At 41.0% G+C, this 24723-nt stretch overlaps 1 protein-coding gene across 1 annotated transcript in view; it reads right to left on the bottom strand.

The window, feature by feature from the left end:
* tmem131l (transmembrane 131 like) overlaps window positions 1-23512 on the bottom strand; it is a 45798-nt gene extending 22286 nt beyond the window's left edge. Inside the window, 7 exon segments of the mRNA XM_012873856.3 lie at window positions 972-1073; window positions 2186-2302; window positions 2410-2533; window positions 5829-5900; window positions 11952-11995; window positions 19377-19444; window positions 23227-23512. Of these exon segments, the coding sequence (XP_012729310.2) occupies window positions 972-1073; window positions 2186-2302; window positions 2410-2533; window positions 5829-5900; window positions 11952-11995; window positions 19377-19444; window positions 23227-23350 (651 nt within the window). The 5' untranslated portion in view covers window positions 23351-23512.
* Window positions 23513-24723: the final 1211 nt, after the last annotated feature.

Raw genomic sequence — 24723 nt, forward strand, 5'->3', positions numbered from 1 at the left:
TGCCTTTTACACCATTGCATGCCGTGTGCTGCTGAAAATTAAGATCCTGCAGCTTTCAGCACTGAAGCCAGTCACATGTTGTGTATTATTATTATTATTGCAGTGTAATTTTCTTAATTGTTATCTTTTGATGAAAAGATAAATCTGTTTTCTCAATAGAAAATGCAACAAAAAAAACAACAAAAAAACACTTATTCAGTCTGGCTTTTTGTTGAGGTTTAATAGTTACTTTTCATTTATACTTTATTATTTTGTGTTTCGTCAAAAGAAGATGAAATAAGTTTTATATTCTTATCTATGGGACTGTTTTATGCTATAATTTGCCATTTTATTGCATATGACATTTTTCTTTGAAGTTTGAAATGTCGTTTGTTTTTTCATATATCTCACTGTGTGCCGCATCCACCTGTATGAGAAAAGCGCCCCTAAAATGAAGTTAAACCGCATTAGCAGTAACATCAAATACTGAAAATACATAGAAAAATAACAGGCTCAAGTGCGTCCCAAGTGACTAACCAATTAGGCAGCAGCCAGGGTGATTGTGAGAGCTCACAGCCATGCTGACATTTTCAAACTGTCACCCCACTTCCTGTTGTGGAGGCGAGAATTTGTTTCAGATGCCTCTCACACACACTTTCCCTGCCTTAGACCGTCTCTACATCTATGCACAGGCTAGACGTTGGTCTTCCTCCTGTGTGACGCTGAGAAATGTCAAATATTGAAAACACGGAGCCCGTGTTAACGGAAACAAAAGCAAAGTTCATAATTCCTGCTGATTCAACAGCCACCAAGTAATTTAATCAGAGTGGGTGAACGTCTGTCTGTGTGTGTGTGTGTGTGTGTGTGTGTGTGTGTGTGTGTGTGTGTGGGCTTATTTATCTGGGCTAGCAGGAAAAGGGAAATCAGCTGTTTCCAATGATGCGCTGTTATTGACTGTTATGCACAGCCTTCACAAACATTTAGAGGCGTACCTGAGTTTGGGTCAGCTTTATGCTCTGGATGTGAGGGAATATTAGACTTTCCTTTCTTTGGGAAGATTTTAATGAGGTTTGGTGGCCTCCCACACCAAAAACCTAAAAAAAGAAGAAGTTAAAGTTACCGTACTTCAGCTGAACACTGAAATACAAAACAGGAAGATTCACTCGAAAAGTCAACAGAACACTGTAGAATTGAATCAAACAGATCAGCTGGATTCTCTGTTGGGAAATCAATCAGTGAGGGTAGAAACGCAACAAAGACGCAAACTACAGGACGAGTAAGACATTGGAATGATACTGACAAAAGAAAAACACGCTAAAATTAGGAGAAATAAATCCAAGCTTTAAGACTTAAAAAGAACTGCTTGTGTGAAAGTAGTGCACTTTATGTCTGTTAGTCTAGATAATTACCTAAACACACATTAGCTATGTTTACATGCACAAAATTTCACGATCAGACTGAAATGTATTAAGATTAAAAAAAATAATCAGATTTTACTGTTCATATAGGCACACAATAAATCAATCTAATTATCATATGCACCTGGCTTTGTTCAGAATACAACTCTGACACGTGCAGTTATCAAATTTCCCTAAAAAAACAACAACACAGAAGGACAAGAACTTCTGTCTTTGCTAAACAACAAAAAAAGCAAACAAAGCAGTATTATACGAGTTTATGCCCAGGCTGGACTTGCTCCAGTTTCTAATAACAGTTGAAACAAACTAAATAAATAGCAATTTTGAGCTCTTTTTTTTTTTTTAAACTGATTCAAACTGCAGGAAAGCCAAAAACATATATACATTCACTTGATACAGCAAATCTTAAAGCATTTTACTGTCATTCTATTTCTGGACCAGCACAACATATGAGGAATTAAAAAAGATTTTCACAAATAATAATATGATAAGTCAGGTGTGCATGATTGATCCCCCGTTACTCTGTTCCCCTAAATAAAATCCAGTACCACCGGTCACCTTCAGAAATCACTTAAACACTAAATAGAGCCCACTTATGTGGAATTTATTCTCTATATAAATCCAGGTTATGTTAAGCCATCAGTGTTGATAGAGCACATTAGTGAATAAACAGAAATATACCGGACGTGGGGGAATACTACATGAACACATGATCTCAACAGTAAAGTGGGAAGCTTTTCAGAGTCAATGAAAAGCATATTGGGAGAGCTTATTATTATTATACTCACCTGGTATGAAAGCAGCCCATGAGCTGATGTGTTTATAAATAATGTGTTTTCTACATTGCCCTCCTCAGATGGGAGGAAAATTAGTTTAAAAGATGCCTTCCCCTTTGGTGGGATCACCTGCGACATTAAACGAAAGCACATTTTAATACACTTCAGCGCCACACACACAATTCGTTTCAGCGACAACAGACAGTGGCATGTGTGAATACTCTGAGCCCACTTACTCTTCGGTGAAAGGAAGGTATGTAAAAATGCATGCTGGATGTAAACATCGACAGCAGGGTCACAGGGACTTCCTGGCTGGGGTTGTGTATATATATGGTTTCAGCTCTCGGCAACCCCAGCGGCCTGCAGACAGCAGAGCATTAAGATCAGCAAAAATGTACACAAAACATTCCTCCTGAAGCATGGTGGCTAGCTGAATTAAAGGGGAGCAAAACACCCAAAATGAAGCAAAACCATCCATTTCCTTTCTGGAATTACACATACTTTTAGATGTTAAACGTATCCGCTACACAACGTGCTGAGTAAAAGTGTAAACATATTCATAGTATTCCAGTAAGAAAGGCCTCATCATCCTCTGCTAGTAACAACAGATCAGCGTATTGCTTTCTGTCAGCATGAGGAAGCCAGAAGTCATTTGCACTCTGAGCTCTGCAACTATGAGCTCTGCACATTTAACCTGAAACCACTGTATTCTCAGCAGTAAAGTTGCATATGCACTAATACGCAGAGAGGGAATGCTAATGAGAAGCATGTTATGAGATCAGCACCAAGATTATCTCTATGCTCCTGACCAATCAGTGACACTGCGACTCCCTCCTAACAAAAGACAAAAAAAGTTTTAAAACCAATAAACACCTCTTGTTCTGCCAGCATCCAAAGCTAACTAAAGCAGAAAAAAGTCCTACTTCCTCTTAAAATATCATATCTCTTCTAATATTTATCTTCCTTATAATTTGAAGGCAAGTGGGAGCATTAAACTTATGCAATTATAGCGCTCTTAATTTTCGACTGCAGGGTTAAAACAGGAGGCATAACTATAATGTAGGCCTGCATTATTTGAGTTAGCTTCAGCGTTCTTATTGTTTTTAGCTGAGGTCGTGTATAAAAGATGAAGATTTTACTAAATTAGTTTCAAGTGTAAACCGAGACTTCTCCCATTTAGTTAAGTAGTTTTGAAAAGCAGCACCGTGCAACGTACAGCCACTAGGGGCGCTAGACTTGTAACTTCCAGGTTTAGCACCCCAGATTTGACCAATCTGTATAATCTGGCCTAATCTGTATAATCTGATTGAATTTGACTTTGTAAAGTGCCTTGAGATGACATGTTTCATGAATTGGCGCTATATAAATAAAATTGAATTGAATTGAAGGCCACTGGCAACACTGCTCTGTTGTAAAATTAAACAGTCTCCCTCTGTGTTTTGGAATCTGATAGCAGACCACTTTGGACCAGCAGATGGAGACGTCATGGAGTTACTTGTAAAGAAAAGGCCACATCCACCCCTCTAGATTAAGTCCTACATCAGAGAACCAAAAATATCTCTGATGAGATAGGTGCCATATCTGTTTTTTTTTTTTTTTTTTTTTTTTTTTTTTTTAAATATGACCTAGAGCGCCGCTCCGGGTCACATGACCCATTCAACCACGGATCCAATGCTCTCAAGTCACATAGGAGAGTTTTTGAGAAGGGCACCCTGCATGGACCATTGAAAAATCCTTTAAATGTCTCTAATTAAGATAATACTTGGGTCAAAACTTACACGGTGCTGCTTTGAGTGAAGATTAATCTTTCTTTATGTAATTTCAAAACAGTGTTCAATACTTCTCCTTTTTTGACTCACTAGTGACTTTAAAAAAAGACAGATTGAAGTAACAGCTTCCTACACAATCCTCAACTGGGCATTCGATGTTTTTTTCAGAGAATCTGTCGAGCTGGGCGACACCTTGGTTTGAATCACGCATTGAGGCATTAAACAAAAAAAAAAAAAAAAAAAGCACCCATATGTTTTTATCTGACTGGTTGCAGCTGTGAAAAATGTTACACCCTTTTTTGTTTCTATACGTTTTACCCCCCAAAAATGTTTGTAGTGCTTATAATGCTGGGTATATAGCCGTATTTGAAGATAATTAATAATAGAAAGCAATACAAGACTTTTTTTTTTATTGGTTACTAAGAATATGCACTTCTTTTCTGCACAAGTTATGCAAAATCAAAACAAATGCAAAACAGTCTCAAAGGATCGTTACAGTTGTAAGACATAATTTAAAAAAATAAACTATGAGAGATTAAACAGAAGATTTACAGACCAAGGATTAATTTGCAGCATATAAACCTAAACCAATGCTCATAAATGAAGGGTTTTGAATTATAACCCTTACTTTATTCAAGTACTGCAAGTAGAACATAGAAAAGTGTGTAGGAATCCAGAAAACGGACTTGTGATCAGACATTTTGTGAAGCCTCATCTGAACTGTTCTCACTTCCTGTTTGTCTGAGAGTGTGGCTTGACTTTCATTTTAGGGAACTGCAGCACGGCCTGGACGAACATGAAACTAGGAGATTGAGTTCAATAATTCTATCTTTTAGCTTTGCCAGAAAGCTCTAAAAAAAAAATCTAATATTACGGTGTTCTCCTGGAAATGCTACTTATTTTCTCTTCTTTCCATCCATTTAAAAACGGTGCTTAGTCCTTCTTCAAAACACCACATTCATTTATGATTTAATTTTAATAGTCTTTATGAGTCAGCTGACCAGTAATAATATAAATGTTCCCACAATCCTTACATGAAAAAACGAAACCACAAGATTGATGAGGGGGCACTCTGGTCCCACAGTACGTATTTTGTGTGGATAAAAATTCCCTAAAGCGATTATGTCCAGTTGGGGAAATATTTTTCCAATGCTGCTGGGATTTGGGGTGCCTAGTTTCTGCATTCCAGATTCAGGATATAAATCATCTGTATCACCGCTTGTGCTCGACAGGACCGGCTGAAACCGCAGTCGGGTCAGAGCATTAAGGTTTCTAATTTGTTTTTGGAGCATGAAGGTAAACAGTGAGGTTCTCAGACCCTCTGATAAAGGTCAGTATCTGTGAATACTGGAAAAGCAAACTTCTGGCTTTATTTGGATTGTTGGTTTAGGAAGGACGTAACCTGCTTTTTAAAAATAATACTTCAGCTGGAAGTGATGTCATCATCTCATTTAAAGTTCAATGCTATGAGTACAAAGCAAACTGTGTAGCTATGCCGCCATAAGTTTAGGCTGCTGGAGGAACACAATGACCACTTCCCCTCCCCGAGTCGGCTACATTCTCCTACTGCTCTCCAATTCTGCATTACTTCAACTTTTAGTTTTCTTTGTTTTTTTCTTTTCATAGTAGCAACATCTGGCCTGGCGTTCTGTTTAGCGGTAATGTCCTGGAGGGATGTCCTCTGATGGGTTTTCTTAGATAGGAAACTTTGAATGATTGACTGTAAAGCGCTTTGAGATGACGTGTTGTGAATTGATGCTATGCAGATGAGCTAAGTTGAATTTGAAAGTGGAGTTGTCCACTTTAAAGGAAGCAAGGTGTGTTTAAAAACTGTTGACGTTTGGATAACTTGTCATGTCAGCGGGAACTTTAACTAAAGCACTTACTGTGTCCCAAAATCCAACACTGGGGGCTGAATATGCAGAGGCATCCCGTTCTCCTGCGTATATGGAGAGGAGCTGTTCGACAGAAAACACATAGAAAAAGCGTTAAAACGTGAGTTACATCAGGAAAACGTCCAAACAAATACAGCGTGTCCCTTTTGCACAAATCTATCAATGAACTGTAGAAAGAGATAAACGTGGAGTCGAATTTATCCGGTGCACGGCGGTTACAGAGCTGAGTCAGTTCAGTCTGTGTAAATTACAAAAAGGGGAATCACCAGAGCCTTAAAGACTGAAGACTTTTTATTTTGTGCCAGTAAGACGCAACCAATTTGTAAAAACTATTTTTGTCTCGTTCCCATGTGCAAAATGGAAAGACCATAACGACTAAATAATGGCCGACTCAGGAAGACGTCTTAGCTTTTCTTTCTGAGTTTAACCAAATGAAGACGACCAAACACGCAGAAGTATCTATAAAACAAAGCATTTGCATATAAACAAGACGGACTGATCTGTGATCCCCTGATTCAAACTAAACAATGATGTAAAAAGTAGGGCAACTTAGTGATCTGCCAATAGAATAAGATTTTTGCTCTTAAAATAGGAATAACTCATCTCCATCTTCTTATTTCAAGTGCAGGATGTCTAATTATCTTATTTTAGGGCTCAAAATACTCGTTCCATTGGCAGATAATCTTATTTACCTGCCTAAATCTAGGACAAAAACACAAATTTTAAGAACATTTTACTAATTTACTGAGATTCAGTATATTTGTGCAGCTCCAGTTCAAACATTTTTCTTGGATTCCTTAACATGGGTCAACATGTAATCCAATGACACTGGCTGCTCCTCAGTAATTATTAATACTTATTAGTGGAGCTGAAATAATTCCTTGAATAATTTGCAGTAACTCGATTAGTAAAGTTCCTGGAGTTAAAAAATGAGATGTAACGAACCTTTATGAGGACGCCTCTCCTCATGAACTTTTAGTTTTCATTTTTAGTTTCAAATGTCCAATCTAAACTCATGTTCATTTTGTTTATCGATGTACTGCTGTTGTTTTTGCGATGTTAAAGACGTTTTGATCAGCTGTACCTCTGGTGGCTTATTGTTACATCCTAAGCGTTAGAAATGGGTGAGGCTAAGCTGGAAAGCAGCAGCTGACGCATACGGTAGCTGTCCTCCGTGCATCCCTGTCAATAAACAGTGAGAGGCCCTAAGAGCACGAGAAAGCTCATTGGTTTATGCTTTCCCACTTTATATAGCCCAGTAAAACAACTGACAGTGAAGCCGTGACCAGGAAATACATTTTTTAAAAGGAGGGCTTTTATTCTACAGCTGCATTACAACTCCTAAAACCGGCTTCAGAAAAGTGGCTAAAAGCAGAAGTCAAATGCACTGTTTGCGGTGTGTCAAAGTTAAAGATAAACGTCTCATAAAGAAACAATCCTCACCGAAACGAGTGCAAACATAAAAGTGGGTCAGAACCTAAAATGCGGCGAAATGAGACGACTTTTCGCTCAACATGACAGCGTTAAGGAAACAACATAAATAAGGAAATCACCAGTTAAAGCAGAAAGGAACAAAACAAAACTACTAGGAAAGTAAACATAGGCTGGCTGCCAGCGAGCAGAGCAACTTTAAACTCGATCCTCTTGTATTTGTCGTCTTTGGCGGTCACATCGAGGACAACAGTTGCTGTTATTTTTCTCATTACAGTTCAGTCCACAAGCCACGCCGGTCCCTCCGCCGCAGCGCGGTGGGGTCGCTTATCGTGGATGCAGGACTAGAGCAGAGGAAGTGACTGACGCGGCGCTGCAGCCTCTCTGCAGCCTCTCTGCAGCCTCTCTGCAGGTTTTCAGTCTGAGGTCGCAGGCACCAAAACCTGGATTCAGATCAACTGTGTGCAAACACACACGTCATGCATTTGGCAACAGAAAATGTGCGATATGCAGGCTTCGCCTTGTAAAGCTATGAAGGGTTACATAAGACTGCATCGCTTTGCTTAACAAAAGCGACTCTTTACTAACAACATTTCTGTTTTGAGCCCTTTCTCAAGTTTAAAATGTGCTTGTAAATGTATCGATTAAGACTGAATCAATACACATTAATCTCATCAAGTTTCCTTTCTTCTATTTTCATTAAAATGTCCATTTAAATGCGTAAAAAAAGAAGTTTGTTTATTACAATTGAAAAAAATTCCCCACTTTGTAAACATCTCGAACATAAATGAGTGAAAAATAGCCTCATTGTAAAATTCTACATAGTAAAAGCTTCACATATGTGAGAACAGAGACCCATAGCTGGACTGCACGTTTCTGGCAGTAAAAAAAACTTTAATAGAGGGAAGCTTGATAAGGCATAAGCTTATAGTGCTGGTAGACATGTGCTAACGGGGTGAAACAGACGGAAGAGGAGGGGAGAAGTGCTAACTCTGACAATCTACTGCTGTAAAGGCTTGTTAATTCATAACTTGCCAAGCAGTACAGCTTAAAATGCGTTCCAAACACACACACAAAAAAAAAAAAAAACTGCATAGATAAGCAAATGAAGGGCCAAATGTAAAAAGTATGTAAAAAAATTAATGAAGTATTTAAAGTATTTCTGAAAGCGATGCAGCCTTTCTCTGCAAACGTCCACAGAGAATCGGTGCAGGTAATAAAGCATTTAGTGCCGTATCAAGTAGGGTTGTCAAAAATATCGATACTCCCAAAAGTACCGATACTCAAATGTTGTATTTGGACACAATACGGAGTTGCTAGGGTATGGATACTGTGTGACTTGCACTGTGGACGCGCTCTACAGTCAGAGCGAGCGACTGGCGTTGTGCAGGCACACACACACACACACACACATGTATCTGCTATTACTACTACAAGCCTGGCTGCAAGAAGACCAGACCAACCAGTGTTAGCCGAAAAAGAAAAAAGACCTAATGTGCAAATGTCTTGCATATGAGGTGTAGGGAAGGGAAACCCAAAGATCTCTACATGCATGTGTGCAAACTGTGGTTTAAAGTGGTGGAAAGAAGTCGAGCAGTTCAACGAACTCGGCCAAACATGTGAAGTACCGACACCCCGGCCTTCGTGAGGAATTCTGACACGTTGGTAAATTAAAGTTTCCTTTCGTAATTTAACTTATTGTGTTAAACGTATCACTGCTGTCAGCGCCACAGCTGGTCCGCATTGATGTTGTGCAATTAGCTGTGGCTGGCATGCTAATGCAGCGCTAGCCGCGTTTAGCTTGCTGCTAAACTGAAATGTTAAAATGTTAGTCGTTTTATTCGTCGTTAGCCGCGGCTAGGCATCTTTTAGCTAGCTAACATTACTCAGACGTGTTTTCCCTTACAGTAGCAGAGTGAAGCACAGCCAACTCTACCACTTGTTTGATAAGTAGAGACCCCAAGTCCCCAGAGGCTGTGAAACTAAACGGGGGCTGTGGCCGAATACATCTGTGAGGATCAGTATCCCACATTGTGGAGAAACCCGGATTCCAACAACTTCTGGTGTAGCTAAATCCACGGCATGTTCTTCCTTCACAAAACCACTTCATGCACACTCAAATCCCGGAGTTGTACCGCACAACAAAGCAAACATTAATGCTGCAGCTTGAAGGAAAACTGTACAGTGTACGAACAACTGACCTATGGACCAGCAGAGCAGATTATAGCTGCTGTTTGAGCACTTTTTGAACTCTCGTGTGCCTTAAACACTTTAAATGCACCTTTTTTTGAAGTGTAGTTGAGAAAACGGCATGTCGATTGAGTGATGTTTGCTTTAACTGGTTGTTGTCTAGCTGTATAGTTTAATAGCTCAAAATATTGTTCCGATTGTGGTTTCATTTGTGTGTCAGACAACCAGAAATGTTGCAGTTGATGCTGATTTTATTCTTGCAGTTTGCATAACCTCAGAAAACCAGTTTCTTGTTGCACTGCCTCAGACAAGTGTTGTTTGCAGATGTTAGCTCTTGTTAAATTTTCGATTTCTGGATTATTTGCAACAACCTTAATCAAGTCAGGAATTTTATACAGCCTATAACCGTTTATCAATTTAAACACGAAAACTCTCAGACAATCGGTAATACTGTGTTGTGAAACGTATTCATGCCCACTTGAACTTTTTTAACATCGGCCACCATTCGTGCTATCCCTTCTAAATAAAACGCAGCGCAAACCGGAAGGAGTCTGACACAACTGCAACCAAGCAAGAAACGTTCCTTCAACTAAGTTAAAACGTCGGGCAGTGGAAGCATTAATCAGAGGAACAACCAAGTTCCATGGTAACTCTGGAGGAGCTGCAGAGAGCCACAGCTCAGGTGGCAGACCTTATACTTCTGCATGGCCCAAATTTATCCCTTATTTAAGAGTGCTAACAATAACTGCGGCAATTTCCTCTGCAGTTTTCCTGAAGTAGAGGGCAAAGCAAGCAAAACATGCAAAGCATGATAGCAAACAGATACAACGCCCTGAGGTCTGTTGCTGTAGTTAGACAAAATGAAAGAAAAAACAACAACAACAAAGGGAACGAAGAAGTTTGCAAGACGCTATAACTTTGCATAAATTCACTGCATGACAGGTTTTTCAGGATGTTCCCTTTAATAAAATAAAAAAAACACTCCATCTCCTACGGACAAGTGCTGCTCTGTATTAAAGTGAGCGCAGGTCCTGAGCTCCGCTCGGTACTAAAATAACAACTTGTGTTCGGTGCCATTTGATCCCCGGGATGCAAGTCAAACAAAGTTGCCGTGTGCTTTGACCTTAGCTGTGCTCCAGTGGAGAGGTTGAGAAAAGAAGAACTTCAGTCCGCTTTTATTCACACAGATTGGTGCGTTAGAAACAAACAGCGTGACAAAAGGCACTTGAGAAGGGAGTCGTTTCAAATGACCGAAGATCCAAAGCGAGCGGCGAAGATCGGACATTTTGAGGCCTCGCACACATGGAAATGTCATTAACCTCTGCGTGTGCTTCCTGATTAGCCCTTTAGGCTGGGAGAGGGTGATGGCAGGCCTGGTGAGTGGCTGATAACCCACACACACGAGGGGCCTCCCGGTCCACAGCCCCGTCTGTTTTTAGATTAACCAACAGCCCAGAGCAGCATTCGCCTCACACCTCACCTGGATTTATAAATAGCCGTATCCTCAGCTGATGCAAACCAACCAAACGAGACTTTGTCGTTAAATCTGAAAGCTTCCCAGACATGTTTGTCCATTAAATAACTCCTACTCTGTACAATAACTTTTTTTCTGCAGAGCCACTAAAGCGTACGATAACAGGCCGACTAGTTAGTTCATTTAATCGTTAAAGAGTTCTAACTATGGCAGATAATAAATGAGCATAATGTATGAATATAATGTCAGGGGAAGACTTTGCATAACCACTGCCTCTCTATCAAAGGCAGTCTTTACTCCCGTTACTTTCCCACATCGTCAATCCTCCTGGAAACACAACGAGAAGCAGGAAAGGACGTCACGACGGCTCCGTTTCCAAGCTTTCACTCTGACTGCTGCTCGAGACAAACTGCTGATATTCTCACAGCAACGTCTATTTTCTGAGGCAGCAAATAACCTCCTCTGCTTTTTTTTTTTTTTTTTTTCTTCAAGGAGTTCTAAAATTAGGCAGGAATTTGGTTCTGTGCCTCTGGAACGAACGCCCCCAAACTCTCCCCGTCACCCCCCCCCCCCCCCCCTCCTTACTAACATAAACAACCGCCTGCATACTGGGGACGGCTTTTAAAAGGACACAGGCATATCAAAGTGCAACCACATGTCATTTGTGAGCAAAAAAAACAAAAAAAAAAATTGTTCTCGACAGTTCTCCTCCATTTATGCATTTTTAAGCCTTAGAAAATGAAGCTACAAAGCAGCACGGGTCATATTTCCTCCACGTGCCTCTTGGCTCGATGCGATCTCTGCTGGCTTCACATAATTAGAGATAAATGTGGTTTGTATCGTCCAAGCGTGCAACAAAACTTCCCAAAGACCTCATCTGCGTTTTTTTTTTTTTTTTAAATGGGTCAATTTAGATGCAACTCTGCTTTCAATAACTCAAAGTATCTTGCAACAATGTAATGCGTTAGTAACAGGTGGAAAAAAGACAGAAGTTACGGATTATTTTAAGGGAAACTGACCCGTCTTCTAGTGGAAGACCATCTTTTCGTCGCTCCTCCACCACCTGTAAATAAAGAGGAAAACAATTCAGCAAGGTTGACGATGTGAAGGAGCTTATTTTTCACCACTGTGTTGTTGCAGAAACAGGTTCGTTCGGCTCTGGGATGTTTGTGCTTTACCTCGTGCATGCCGCACATATTTCAAGCGTTGACGGTGAACACAGGATGAAAAAAATGTCAGATGTTTACTCTGTTTCCAAAACTTACGTGAAGTTTTAAATAGACAGATTTATGACTGCCGCTCAAATCACAGGGGCAATTTAACAGGAATAGTCAGAACTGAAGTCGGTTTCAAGTGCTACTGCTCAGCTGTGCCGTATTATATTACTTTACTGGTAAATAGGCATCTAAAGCGGAGCTTTGCTGGCCTAAACTGCTGCTACCCCAGCCTGAGCGCGTCCAAACACGGTTGAAACGCGATACAGCGCATGAAAAAACACACATAACCATTTTTCTAACTGACAGGCAAAATTTGGGGATTTGAGATACTGTTGGTGGATGTTGCAGTAATGAAATGACCAGAAAAGTGAAGCTTGGTGCCAAAAAGTCAATTAGAAATCCATTAAAGCAAAGAAGGGCAACTGAAAAACACACAAGCTAAACAACGACCAAGAGAAACATCTCAGTATTTTTGGCTTAATTAAAAGGTGCAACAGAACAATCTTCTGACGTGGATGGACCAGAAATGTGCTGAAGTGGCTTTAATGGCTGTGTTTGTGCCACCGCCACAGAACTGGGATGTTAGGATTACGCAACACAGAGACAAGGTGTGATTGTGTTCTGAGTGAGCCATGTGTTTGGTTTCTGCGCCGCAGAGGAATCCCTCCTTTGCTCGCTTCCCAAACGGCGGGTTTACGCACGTAAGGAGGCGCTAAGAACCAACCGCTGCCTTTCTCCAACTTTATAAACGTACGTTAAACATTTTTCCATCTAGCCTCAGAGGACATTTACGTTTGCATCCAAAATTAACCCAAAATTAATTGTATCATGTATAGATTTCGCTTCAGGCATCTGCACTAACCTGTGCGGTTTTCCCTCGTCGTTAATCCCATATTGGGGTTTAATAATCCATTAAACTATTCTGAATAAAGTATTTTTGTATGTATTTGTATGTGGTTGTAGTTATACTGTATCTACTGGACGCACGTTACAGGTAAATGAATCGGTCAGGTCTTAATCTGAATCTTAAACTGTTTCCATGTACTGCAACAACAATAATAATGACCACCATCTTTAATTTATTGCACTTTGTCGTCTGCATTTAACCCGTCCTCTCCAACGAGCGGCCCGGGGAGCATTCTGGGGCTACGGGTCTCGCTCAGGGACCCAGAGAGGCAGTCTGCAGGATTGGTCATTCCAAAAAAAAAAGTAAAAAACAAAGCAACTGGACTCTTTTTCCGTAGTTGAAGACGTTTGGAGAGGAAGCGAAATGTCTTCAACTACAGAAAACAAGTCCAGTTGCTTTGTTTTTCACTTTGTTTTTGGAAAGTCTGCAGGATTTGAACCGGAGGACTGGCAGCCTGGAAGCTCTAACCATTAGGCTCACCATGTGAAAATGAAAAAAACATTTGATCTCTTTATACGAGTATGATTTAAAATAAGAGAGAAAGGAATCTCTGTTGCACGAACAGCAGCACAGAGGAGCCCAGGTTTGCACATGAACCAGCAGCTGTGGTCGTCTCCTCAGAGCTACAGCAACAGGACACGACTTGTCTTCCCCCTCATGTTGCTTCACTTAGACCCACACGGCCAGGGGAGCGCCTGCCAACAGCAGAGAGCAGCCCGGGTATTGATAATCTGGCAAACACAGGACACTGAAGCGCTCCTTATTCAGAAATCTCAAAGAGCAGAACAAAAACACGCCCTTGCTCGCCGAGCTGCGCGTCAGACGCTCAGGTCTGGAGATGTCCACGTTGAAATCGATCCGATCTGAAAGGCTGCACTGCGAAAAGGGAACTAAAAGTAAGTCAAATTTTCTTGAAATTAATGTATTTTTCCATGATTTAAGCAGGTAAATAGGACTATTTGCCAATGGAATAAGATTTTTACACTTAAAATAGGAACATTTCATCTCTATCATCTTATTTCAAGGGCAGGATATCTAATTATCTTATTGTAGGGGTAAAAATACTCATTCCATTGGCAAATAGTCTTGTTTACATGCTTAAATCAAGGGAAAATACATTATTTCAAGAAAATTTGACTTACTTTTAGATCCCTTTTTGCAGTGTTTAAAAGCAGCAGCAGCGTCTAGCCTTGTGCGCAGAGGAAGAGGAGCAAGCCTAGCCTTCGTCTTTTGTCCAAATTCCAGAACAATCTATCGGTCAATCGGCCAGACATCAGAATAGACCAATTTTTACTTGATAACCTCTAATTGGTGATTAGCAGGCCAAATATGAAAGAAATAAAAAATTGTGTTTTTTTTTCCCTTCTTGTTAATTGCATTGAAGCTAAAATTTCCCACCATTTCTGCTCCATAAATGCATCAAGCAAAAGCAAATAGATCTTTGGACTTAAGATAAGACGGCTCTTTATTGCCACTGTACCCGCCTGCAATGTGTAGTAGTGTGACAAGCGACGAAAAGAATAAAATACAGTGCATAAATAGTGCCGTCATAAATAAATAACTGTACTTGTGTACCGTACATGATCCACTTCAGAGAAACAAGGTATTATTTAGAGTTGCAGCACTATTGTGAAAATTGTCCCTTGGTCCGTCGGCGCTTTACTTAGCGGTCAGTATCCAACCCCCAGGGTCCTGGGTGGGAAAAGCCCCCCCAGAACGCTAAAAGGTTCTGATGCGGACCAATCAGGGATCCACTTTGTTGCATAAATCAAGCCGACCCGGGAACTCCTTCACGGATTCAAAACTTTCAGGAAGAAACCAGCAGCACATACTTTCCATGAATTATCGTCCTTGCATAGATTAAATAAACAAATAAATAAAAACATCTGAATGTGAATGCCAGAGCTGCAAAGTCAAAAGTCTGGAGAAAGAAGCCAGATCGGTACGACCCTGCCAGGATCTTCCTGTCCTGTTCTTTATAAAAGGGCTAAAGTCAAGAAATGGCCCCAGTAAAAATGGAAATGTGTTATAATGTTTCAGTTTCTACATTAGTGGTGTTCTGTGAAATCAGAAACACAAAACCCTCGATGATGTGATGAAATTCCCGTCCCGCGTAATGACACCACACTTACTGGAGGGGAACACGGCTAACTGGACTCACTAAATAACCAGAAATGACTACCAGAACCGGCGCGGATCTTCCCTTCCTTCCACACGGCGGACGCCATCTTGACCTCGACAAAGACCAAAGAAAGGAGCCACGAGCCCAGCGGCTTTCACCATGAAATCATTTAACAAAACGCTTCATTCACTGCGCAAAGAGGAAATAAAGAAACGGTCTTGGTAATAATTTTGGGTTTTTGATGAACACGGACATGTACTCCTCAGACTTTACTTTATTAGGCCCCTGGCTGGCCACTGGTTTGCAACGAGCAGCGGCAGCGACACAGTTACAGAAGGAATTACGCCGACAAATAACGCACAAACGTGCCAAACATGATGCTTCTGCTGCTAAATGACTGCATGAAACGAGGAAGTGTCAGAGCGGCCGGCGCTGCTGATCACACCCACAGCTGATGATGTCGTTCAGACCCACCAGCGGTCCACGCCGTTCCCATGCCCCCCCACCCACCCACCCACGGCACCATGCTTGCCACCTCAGCTGAGTCGGGGACTGGACCAAACCACAATCCATCCACTAATTCCTGATATCCCAAATTTTGAAAAACGCTGGATTCGTCCTCTGAACTCTTTTTCTTTTTCAGGCCCCGGCCCCGCCTACTGAACGCGTGAGCAGGGGAAGTGGAGACAGAAAAGCCGAGGGGAGACGAGAAGTGACAGAAGTTGACCAAAATGAGGCACCTGAAGCTCATTTTAAAACACGGAGGTGTGAAAGAACACCGCTACATCCCGCCGACTGCAGCGTTAAACTTTTGTTTTAGGCTGTTGTCTTTTATCACGATTCAGACGGACTTGACGATGTTTTACTGAAAATACACGAATGAGAACTTCAAAGACATGAGGAAAGATATTAGACAAAGAACAAAAGTTAGGATATAATTGAAAAATAATAAAAAAAAATCTATTAATGAATCAATTAATCATTGCCACTAGATGATTACACAACAGAACAGCAGTAAAGTAAGAAGAAAAAGATCCCAAACACCCTCGTGTCCTTTAACCTGCAGCATCACTAAAAAAAAAAAAAAAAACGTGTTATTATCGCAGAGCTTTACATGTCTGAATAATAAAATCCCGTGGAAAATAACATCAACAACGGCGTAAGCGTTCCTGTTAAGTCGCCGATTGAGGTTTCCGTCTGGGCGAGAACCGTTAGCCGTGTCAAAGTATATCAGAGTTCATAAAAGTCACCGTTACAATCTGGCTAAAATGTCCCATCACATCGTTCTTCAGGTCTCCACTTTATGTTCATAAGATGCTGCTGTTTTAGCCACAGTAATGCTGCGCTGCCCTTCCCCCACTTGTTGCTGCACACTGTCAGGACAGCAGGCTAAAAGAAGATGCCACACACTAAGACCTAGAACCCGAAAGATTTTGCTTGCTCTCCAGAAACACAAATGTGGAGATTTGGAACCACTTCTAGCTGCTACTAATACAGACTGGTATGGACACTAAAACAGAGCTGCTTTTTCCCTCTTATTGAGTTAATAGTGTTATAAAACCATTAAACGGCTGACTACAGGCTAGCTGTAGAGCTGAGAGACCAGCTTCTTAACCGGGTAACGGCAGCATGTTATACTAGTGTTAATCAATAAAGAAAAAACTAAAATTAGTTCAGACATGATTGTGCACAATCAAGGAGTCAGACGTGTGGTATACATATATAAACAGCTGTTTAGTTCTGTGTAAATAAAGGAAACAGGGGAGGTTTGGAGGTGTGAATCTGCATTATGCTTGTTTTGTCTGACAGCGGTGTAGCTGACTAATCGAGCGGTGAGGTGTCCACCGTGTTCTGCAGGAGCAAACAGCCTCTGAAGGTAAAAGTCTATAAAGAGTTTGTGTCCAGGGTGTGTGGGGTCTGCAGAGCTGCCTTTTTCCTGGCCCTGGACCTGCACACGTCCTGGATGGAAGGACGGTCGGCCCCGATGATCCCCTCTGAAAGTTCGCTGCAGTCTGGACCGGTCCTGTCCAGTCAGTGGACGCGCTGAGCCGAACACTGATGGAGACTGAATCATGCAGGAAGTGAAGTCTTTGCTGGGCCTTCTTCCAAAGAGTCTCTATATAGGCGCAAAGACCAGCTCAGGTCCCAAGAAGCGTGACATTTTGGGTAAAAACTACTTTTGCTAAACAACGGCATTTACAACATGAAACCATAGCACTTTCCCTCGGTGCCGACTCATCCCTAGTCGCGTTGCCCTTCCTGCACTAAAACACTAAATGACTTTTCTCAAAATAATGCCTCTAAAAGGACACATTATGATCCGTAATGAGTGAATTACACACTGAAACGACGTTAGCTCACACCTCTACTTTACAACACCACAGGCTCCTGAAAGAAGAGACACGCTGCAACCTGAAAGGTTTGAACTGGCGTAGCGGACAACGCCCCCCCTGGCTCAGCTCAGGACTGGTACACTACAGAGGAAGACATCGCTTTCCCTCCAAGTAAGCCCTGAAGAACAACAGGTTAAAGTGGAAAAGATGCGTTTAAGCTAGGGCTGAACGATTAATCGCATTTTCAATATAATCGCGATTTAAAAAAAAACGCAATTTCCAAATTGCAGAGTCTGCAATTTTTGGCTATGTAACAATTAGTGAATTAGACGCGCCCATTAGGTGTTGGTAAAAAGTTTAAAGTGGGTTTGCCTCCACATGGAAGGGAAGACAGTTGCAGCAGTGAGATAATCTAATTGTATTACTTGTTTTAGAGTTTATATAAATCATACATAGCATTAAGTACAGGTCAATCAGTTTAATACATAGACTTGCTTGTTGGTTGCACTTTATGTTCAACAAGGATTGATGTCCAAATCAACTAAAAGCTGTTCTCTTGAATAATATTCTGATTAATAGAAACATTAAAAGTTCTTGTTTTGAATAGTCCTTGTTTACATTTTTGTTGCTTGTGGTTAACGCAGAGAAAAGTCAAAATTGCAATTTTGGTTGAAATATATTGTAGGCAGAACGCAATCATTACTGAGTCTAGATGCTGTGGGTCTTTTAGCAACTAATCTGCACAGCGAGGAAACAAAATGATTTGTTGTTTGTATATGTTTAAAAAGACATGATAAATTAAACTGGGGAAAAAATAAATAAATACATTTTTAAAAAAATCGCATTAAATCACAATATTAAGAAAAAAAATCGCAATTAGATTATTTTCCAAAATTGTTCAGCCCTAGTTTAAGCTTGTAGAGTTAAAGTAAACTAGGAGAAAACTTAATAAGAGTCTTTTAGAATTAGACCAGTGCGCTGCACTTTACAGATGCGCCTGAATTAAGTCCTGGTGGACGCAGAGTCGTACCTCTGACCCCAACGCTGCAGCAGCTCCAGCACCGCCGCTCAGCGGAGCGCTCAGCCTGAGCCGCACGCCGAGCTGACTACCAGCAGCGCCGGCGTGTAAAGACACCAACGCCACGCTCTGCTGACCGCAGCCCGTGTAACTGATACAGACGCTCTGTCCTCCATTGTTAAATGTGACGGCCAACCGAACGAACTGACAGGTAAACCCAAAACGAACCAATACAGTTCTCCAGCTTCCTAAACCGGCACGAATGCGGTAATCATTGCAGCGTACAGACTGCTGAGGAAGTATTGAGAAACATACATATTGCACTTGTCTGCAGACTGAATGACCTGCAACATGTTTTCCCACCGTATTCAGCACTAAAAACGCGCCTCGCACATCTTTGAAGGTTTACACCCGTGCACTAAAGCAGCCGCGTTGTTCTCGCTGCGATTACAAGCGCCTCCTCTTGATAAGAGCCCCGCAGGAAGTGCAGCTCACCGCCCTCAGGTAGCGCAGCGCGTCAGGTGACGGCCTCATGACAGGTTATCAGTGAGGCCGCTGTGCTCCGCGATTACATAATCATCCCAAAGCCCTACTGGAAAGTGATGGGAATAGAATAAAATAATCGAAAAGAGACAAGCACGACAACCTAAGTAAGGAAAATAACCCGGCACAGATTGGTTAAAGTGTGCATTAACTAAACAGAGCGTCTCATTCCGGTTTCATTTATTATTTGGATGCAAACAAATCAAGAATTGTCCTAAATCCTCAGCGTGGCGTTTCTACTCTCTCACATCCACGCGTTAAAAAGCTGCCGTCTGTCACAGTCAGGAAGGAAGAGAGTGAGTACCTGCAGCGGGGCCAATGGCTCCGTCTCCTCCGGCTGCCAGACCACGCTGGGGGACATCTGACCCAGGGCTTCATGGGAGAAGAAGAAGAAATCAGAAAATAAGACACAGGTTTTTGTGGAAGAGCTAGCAGCCACTGGTGATGTTATGCAGTTTCTTATTTTTATTAGGAGCAAAACAAAAAGACAAATCAGCTGAACCAGAATGCTCTAACGAGTTAGGACTCACGCGGCCCCTTGGATTTTAAATTCTGCTAAATCGTTATCTCTAATAAACAGGGTTCTAAATCATCAAGTTCAGTCTTACATTTAAAAAAAAATGTTGTTTTATGTTATTCCACCGGAGCACTTTGCCATCAGACTTTAGGTTTACTCGTAAGGGTCCCTAGGTTGTCTTTTAAAGTCTGGAAAAGCACGGGAGTAAGGTTTGATGTTCCAGACTTTGTGCCTAAATTGACTTTTTTCCCCCAACACTAACATCTGAATTTGTCAAAACGCAGAGGATTTCCGATTGATATTAAAATTATTTTTTATCTCTGATTTGCAGCAGCACAGTTTAAGTCTAACATTCGGTCTAGCCTTCGGTCTCTGAACTTCTCACCAGGGAAACCGCAGATATTTACTTTAAATAGGGGCAAATTCACATCTCTCTTTCAGCCTCTAAAAAAAAAAACATCAAAGTTTAAACGAGGCTTTATGAATATTTCGTTTTTTACAAAGAGAATAAAAGGTTTACAAACAAGATTTCTTGAAGGATTGCTTTATCGTGGGACGATGCAGATGTTGTCCAGATAAATATGTTACGTCAATTTTGAAAAACAGACGATAGAAGCTGGTCTAGCAGAAGCTTGGTTAAACCTGGCAGACCAAGTGCTGTAGCCACACCCTGCCGCCCTGTGAGCTACCAGAAGCCTACAAACTGGGCAGTGGCCCTTTAAGACAACGCCAAGCTGCCTCGGGTCCCAACAGGCAATCCAGCCCAGCTTACTCATCTTTGTAGGTGCAGCGTGTTTGAAAGACCTTGATTTTCACAGGTAAAGTCTTCTGCGGCATAAAAAGGAACATGCCAAAATAGTACTGGACGATAATTCAATAAGAATATATATCTATTGATAGACGCATATCGAGGATAGAAACAAAAGGTCAATAAAAAAGGTTCAATAGTTTAACTTCCTTATGCATTCTAGCCATGTTGGTTAATATTAGAGTCATTATATCCTCCCAACCAATCACAACGTAGACTCAGGAACCAAGCCCCGCCCCCTTTAAAGAGTTCAAAGAGCCTTTTTCTTTTTTAAAAACCTGCAGTTTTGGTAATAAACTGGTTGAATAAAGGGTTTAGTTTGAACTCAGTGTTTGTGTGTTCTGTATCTAAAAATAAGTCGCTAAGCAACAGCGTAAAATGGCCAGGGCTGCACTGAATTTGTTGATAGTTATGCACTGATGCACCTTTCCTACTTTAACACCTTCTTCTGATTATTGACTAATGAGCCGATGTGGCAAGTGAATTTCTCCAATGTGAGATCAATAAAGCCAATCTTATCTTATTGCTTAAAGACAATAATGGAATGAATGCTTCCTGGTGCAGAGTTGGGTCAGAGTCATTACCTCCCAGGTCACAAGAAAGACTCGTGTCTTTATAGTCGAGTCTGGTGAGTCTCAGTTCAGAGATGTTAGTCAAGGCTAACAAGTCCCAAGTCCTATGGTTTAAATGTCAAGTTGTTAGCAAGTCACAACCAGTAATCCATCAAATGCAACACATTTTTTTTAAAGTGTTCTTTTAAATGTCACCGAGCATCTAAATTCTTTAAATGTTACGCTTCATTATTGAAGGTTTTCAGCTTTGCAATGAACTTGTAACTTATGCCTTTCACTTGTGGGCAACTGGAATGGGCCCCCAGTCATTAGTACCCCAGTCATTAGTACTCAAATTAAAGTCACAAGTACTTTCTAAAATGACAGAGTCATCAAATCTGTGACTCGCGTCCTACTTGAGTCAAGTCATCAAGGAAGTCACTTCTCAGTTCAAGCCCACGTTCATAGAGCAGGGTGTCCAAACTTTTTGCCACATGGGCCGAAATCGTCAGGTCAGATGTCCTCTGATGTGTTGAATAAATAACCAAAACATTTTGTGAATTTTTTTTCTTAACTGCTCTACAAAACATGATAATTTTAGGTAAACAAATTAGTCAGAAATTTAGCCACAAAGGGATGTGTAAATCATTGTACATCCCAAGTTAAAAGGGTTTTTTGCTCATTTGCCTTATCAAAGGATGGTCATCTAGTTAGCAAATTATTTTGGGCTTGATAGAAAAACACAGAAAAAAATGAATTCTTTCTTATTTAGCAACTTAAGAACAGGATTTGGGTCAGTATTTCTTTGAAAACACTTGCTCTATTTAACCAATTTTAACAAATTAATTCAAATCTGAATTAAATTAACCAAAGTCTGAATTTGAGAAAACATCCTGGGACAGATGTGGTCCTGTTTATTATGAATTTTTAAGAGGATGTAAAAAGGGTGGTTACTAAAAATGATCACTTTGCGTTTTATCTAACATTTTAAATCGTAAGATTTTCACCCGTCTATAAGAATTTTGCCCTAATTAAGAATGAAAAGTTGGCATTTGCACCAGCCACCTGTGCAGGTGGACCAAATCTTTCTTACAATGGAGATGGAGGGCCACACAAAATCATCACAGGGGCCGCAAATGGCCCCCGGGCCACAGTTTGGTCACACCTGACATAGAGGGTCCTTTACAGCACAGCCCAATTGAAAGTAAACGTAAGGCTCGTCTTTTACAGGTAATTTAAAGACAATTGTGCTCTACTGACTTTGCAGAACAAACTTTCAGAACTAATGAAAGAAATCGAGAAAATTCAGTCTGGAAAAGTTGAAATCGAAATGCAAAAACGAGTAGCGAACCTGTCTTATGGCATTTAAAGAGATTTTAAAAGTAGAATGGGAGCTTCTGCAGACCAAGCTCCCACTTTTTTTCCCCCCTCACGTAAACATCCGGCGGACCATGAGGACTTGGATTTAAAAAAAAAAAAACTTTCCTTTTTGATAAAATGTATAGTTAGGATCTCTGCAGGCACCTGCTGGATGACATACCGATCAACTATTGTCGCTTACTGTTCCTACAACCTACACATGCATTATTATTTGCAAAGATTTTCTTTCACTTTGTGGCATGTCTCATAGAAAGCATATATGGTCCAGTCTGTTTAAATCAGCTGGTGATTTTAGGCAAACTTTTTTTTATTTCCTTCTAATTGGCACTGCATGCTCTGCTTATCTTTGTTGAACTGTACAACATTAAGTTAGAACTGAACAGTTTGTGGCTGGGACTTGAATCTAAAAAAAAAAAGGTATGAACTGGGACGAAATAAAACCGAATTTAATCAAGAGATGATTTATGTTGTGAACTAGCACTATATCGTTACTCTGAATTAAATTATTTGGGAGGTTAAATAAATAAAGATCTGAAATCGGAGTGAAACACACAAACGAAAACGAGTCCAGCTCGGGAAGTTGACAAAGGCTAGCTGCTGGTTTAGCAGCAGGCTAGCTCAGAGGCTAACCAACTTGGAATAAATACTCTTAAAACCACATTAAGCGGCACAGAATTGCCCTAAAACCCGTTATTTAGATTTACCAGCTCGAACAGACCTCCTTTATAGGGAGATAGTCGAGCCCTTCTGCCATTTTTTTAGCGTAACGCTGTCAGGTAGCTAACTTCATTTTTTTCCCCCCTTCTCTCTCTCTCTCTCGCAGCAACGGTTGTGTTATTGTTCCTCCCCCCGTGGAAAAAAAAAAAGAGAAAAACCTAAAATAAAGGTGAACACAAACCTTGCAGCTGAGCCCCTCCGTGCTGAACGTGTGGCAGAAGTATTTGAAGTATTCCTAATAGTACATTAATCCAGGTTTTCCTGTGACAGCGGCTGCCCTGGTGGACGTCCTGTAGCCGCGCCATGCCGCCCTCTCAGCTAGCAGCCTGCCGTGTGTTCCGCCGCGCTGCTGCTGCTGCTGCTGCTTCTGTCTCACTGGGCTGCGGCAGCGGCGGCTTCCTCACCGCCCGCACAGGCTCGGCGTGCAGTGGGTGTAGCTGCCCATCGTCGGGGCTGTCACTGGCACGTCTCCGGCGGCGGGCTGGGGCTGACACTAGCAAGCGCCACGGAAAGGCGTCAGGCTTGTTTAAAGTGCTCCGCGGCGGTGGAATGTAAACACATTTTTATTATGGAGTTGTTTCATTTTTCACATTTTAGGGTTTAGGGACAACATCCGGTTCAGGTCGGGCTGCTCATTACATCATTATATATATATATATATATATATATATATATATATATATATATATATATATATATATATATATATATATATATATATACACACCATACCAAATTTTATTTATAAAGCACTTTAAACACCAGGACCAAAGTGCTATAGACAATCCTAAAATACAAATGATCACTCATAAAGCAATTAACAAAATAGTACATACATATAGTACATACATATGAAGTGTGTGTGTGTATATATATATATATATATATATATATATATATATATATATATATATATAGATAGATAGATAGATAGATAGATAGATAGATAGAGATATATATATAGTCAAAATAGTCAAACCAAAAGGCCAAAATCATGTTAAATTAAATAAAAATTTTCAAACAGCAGAATCAAAGTAGTAGAAACCTGTCCATTAAAAAAAAAGGCAGATTGCAATGAATCCTCAGAATTTCCTCCTGAGCAAGCATGCGGCGACAGTGGAGAGAAATTACTTTAATCCTGACCTCTAGTCAGGATTAAACCTCAACCTCCAGCAGAACCAGTGCTCCATCCGTATACCCTTAATAGTAGCTCCTAGCCTTCATAACTCCGATGTCACTACGACACAGAAACACACATGGATGATGAGTCAAATCCAGGCCGGAAATGAACTACAAAGAGCGAGCTAGCTCCTGTCTGGCCGATTTCGTTGATTTCTGTGAGGAGGCTGTGCTTATGCGTCACGTCACGCAGAGGATTGTGGGATACCTTAAGCGCCAGTAAGGGACATCGCGTGGTTCCTTGGCAAACTAGCCGTGGAAGGGAGCATGCAGGCTTCTTTTCCTGCACTTATCATGGCGACCGCTGATGCACTTCCACTGTTAAAGAGTCCTTGCTCTATAAGGGTATTCAGATAGGGCCCAGAACCATGATGAGTGTCCACCCCCCAAAAAATGCTGTTGGTAGCAGAAATGGCATAAATCTTAATTCACAATGCCATTTGTAACAATGTTGACACAATGCTGATTATTATTTGTACTTTTACAAAGCAGCACACCA

The sequence above is a fragment of the Fundulus heteroclitus genome, chromosome 5 (assembly GCF_011125445.2).
Source record: "Fundulus heteroclitus isolate FHET01 chromosome 5, MU-UCD_Fhet_4.1, whole genome shotgun sequence".
In the NCBI taxonomy this organism is placed as follows: Eukaryota; Metazoa; Chordata; class Actinopteri; order Cyprinodontiformes; family Fundulidae; genus Fundulus; species Fundulus heteroclitus.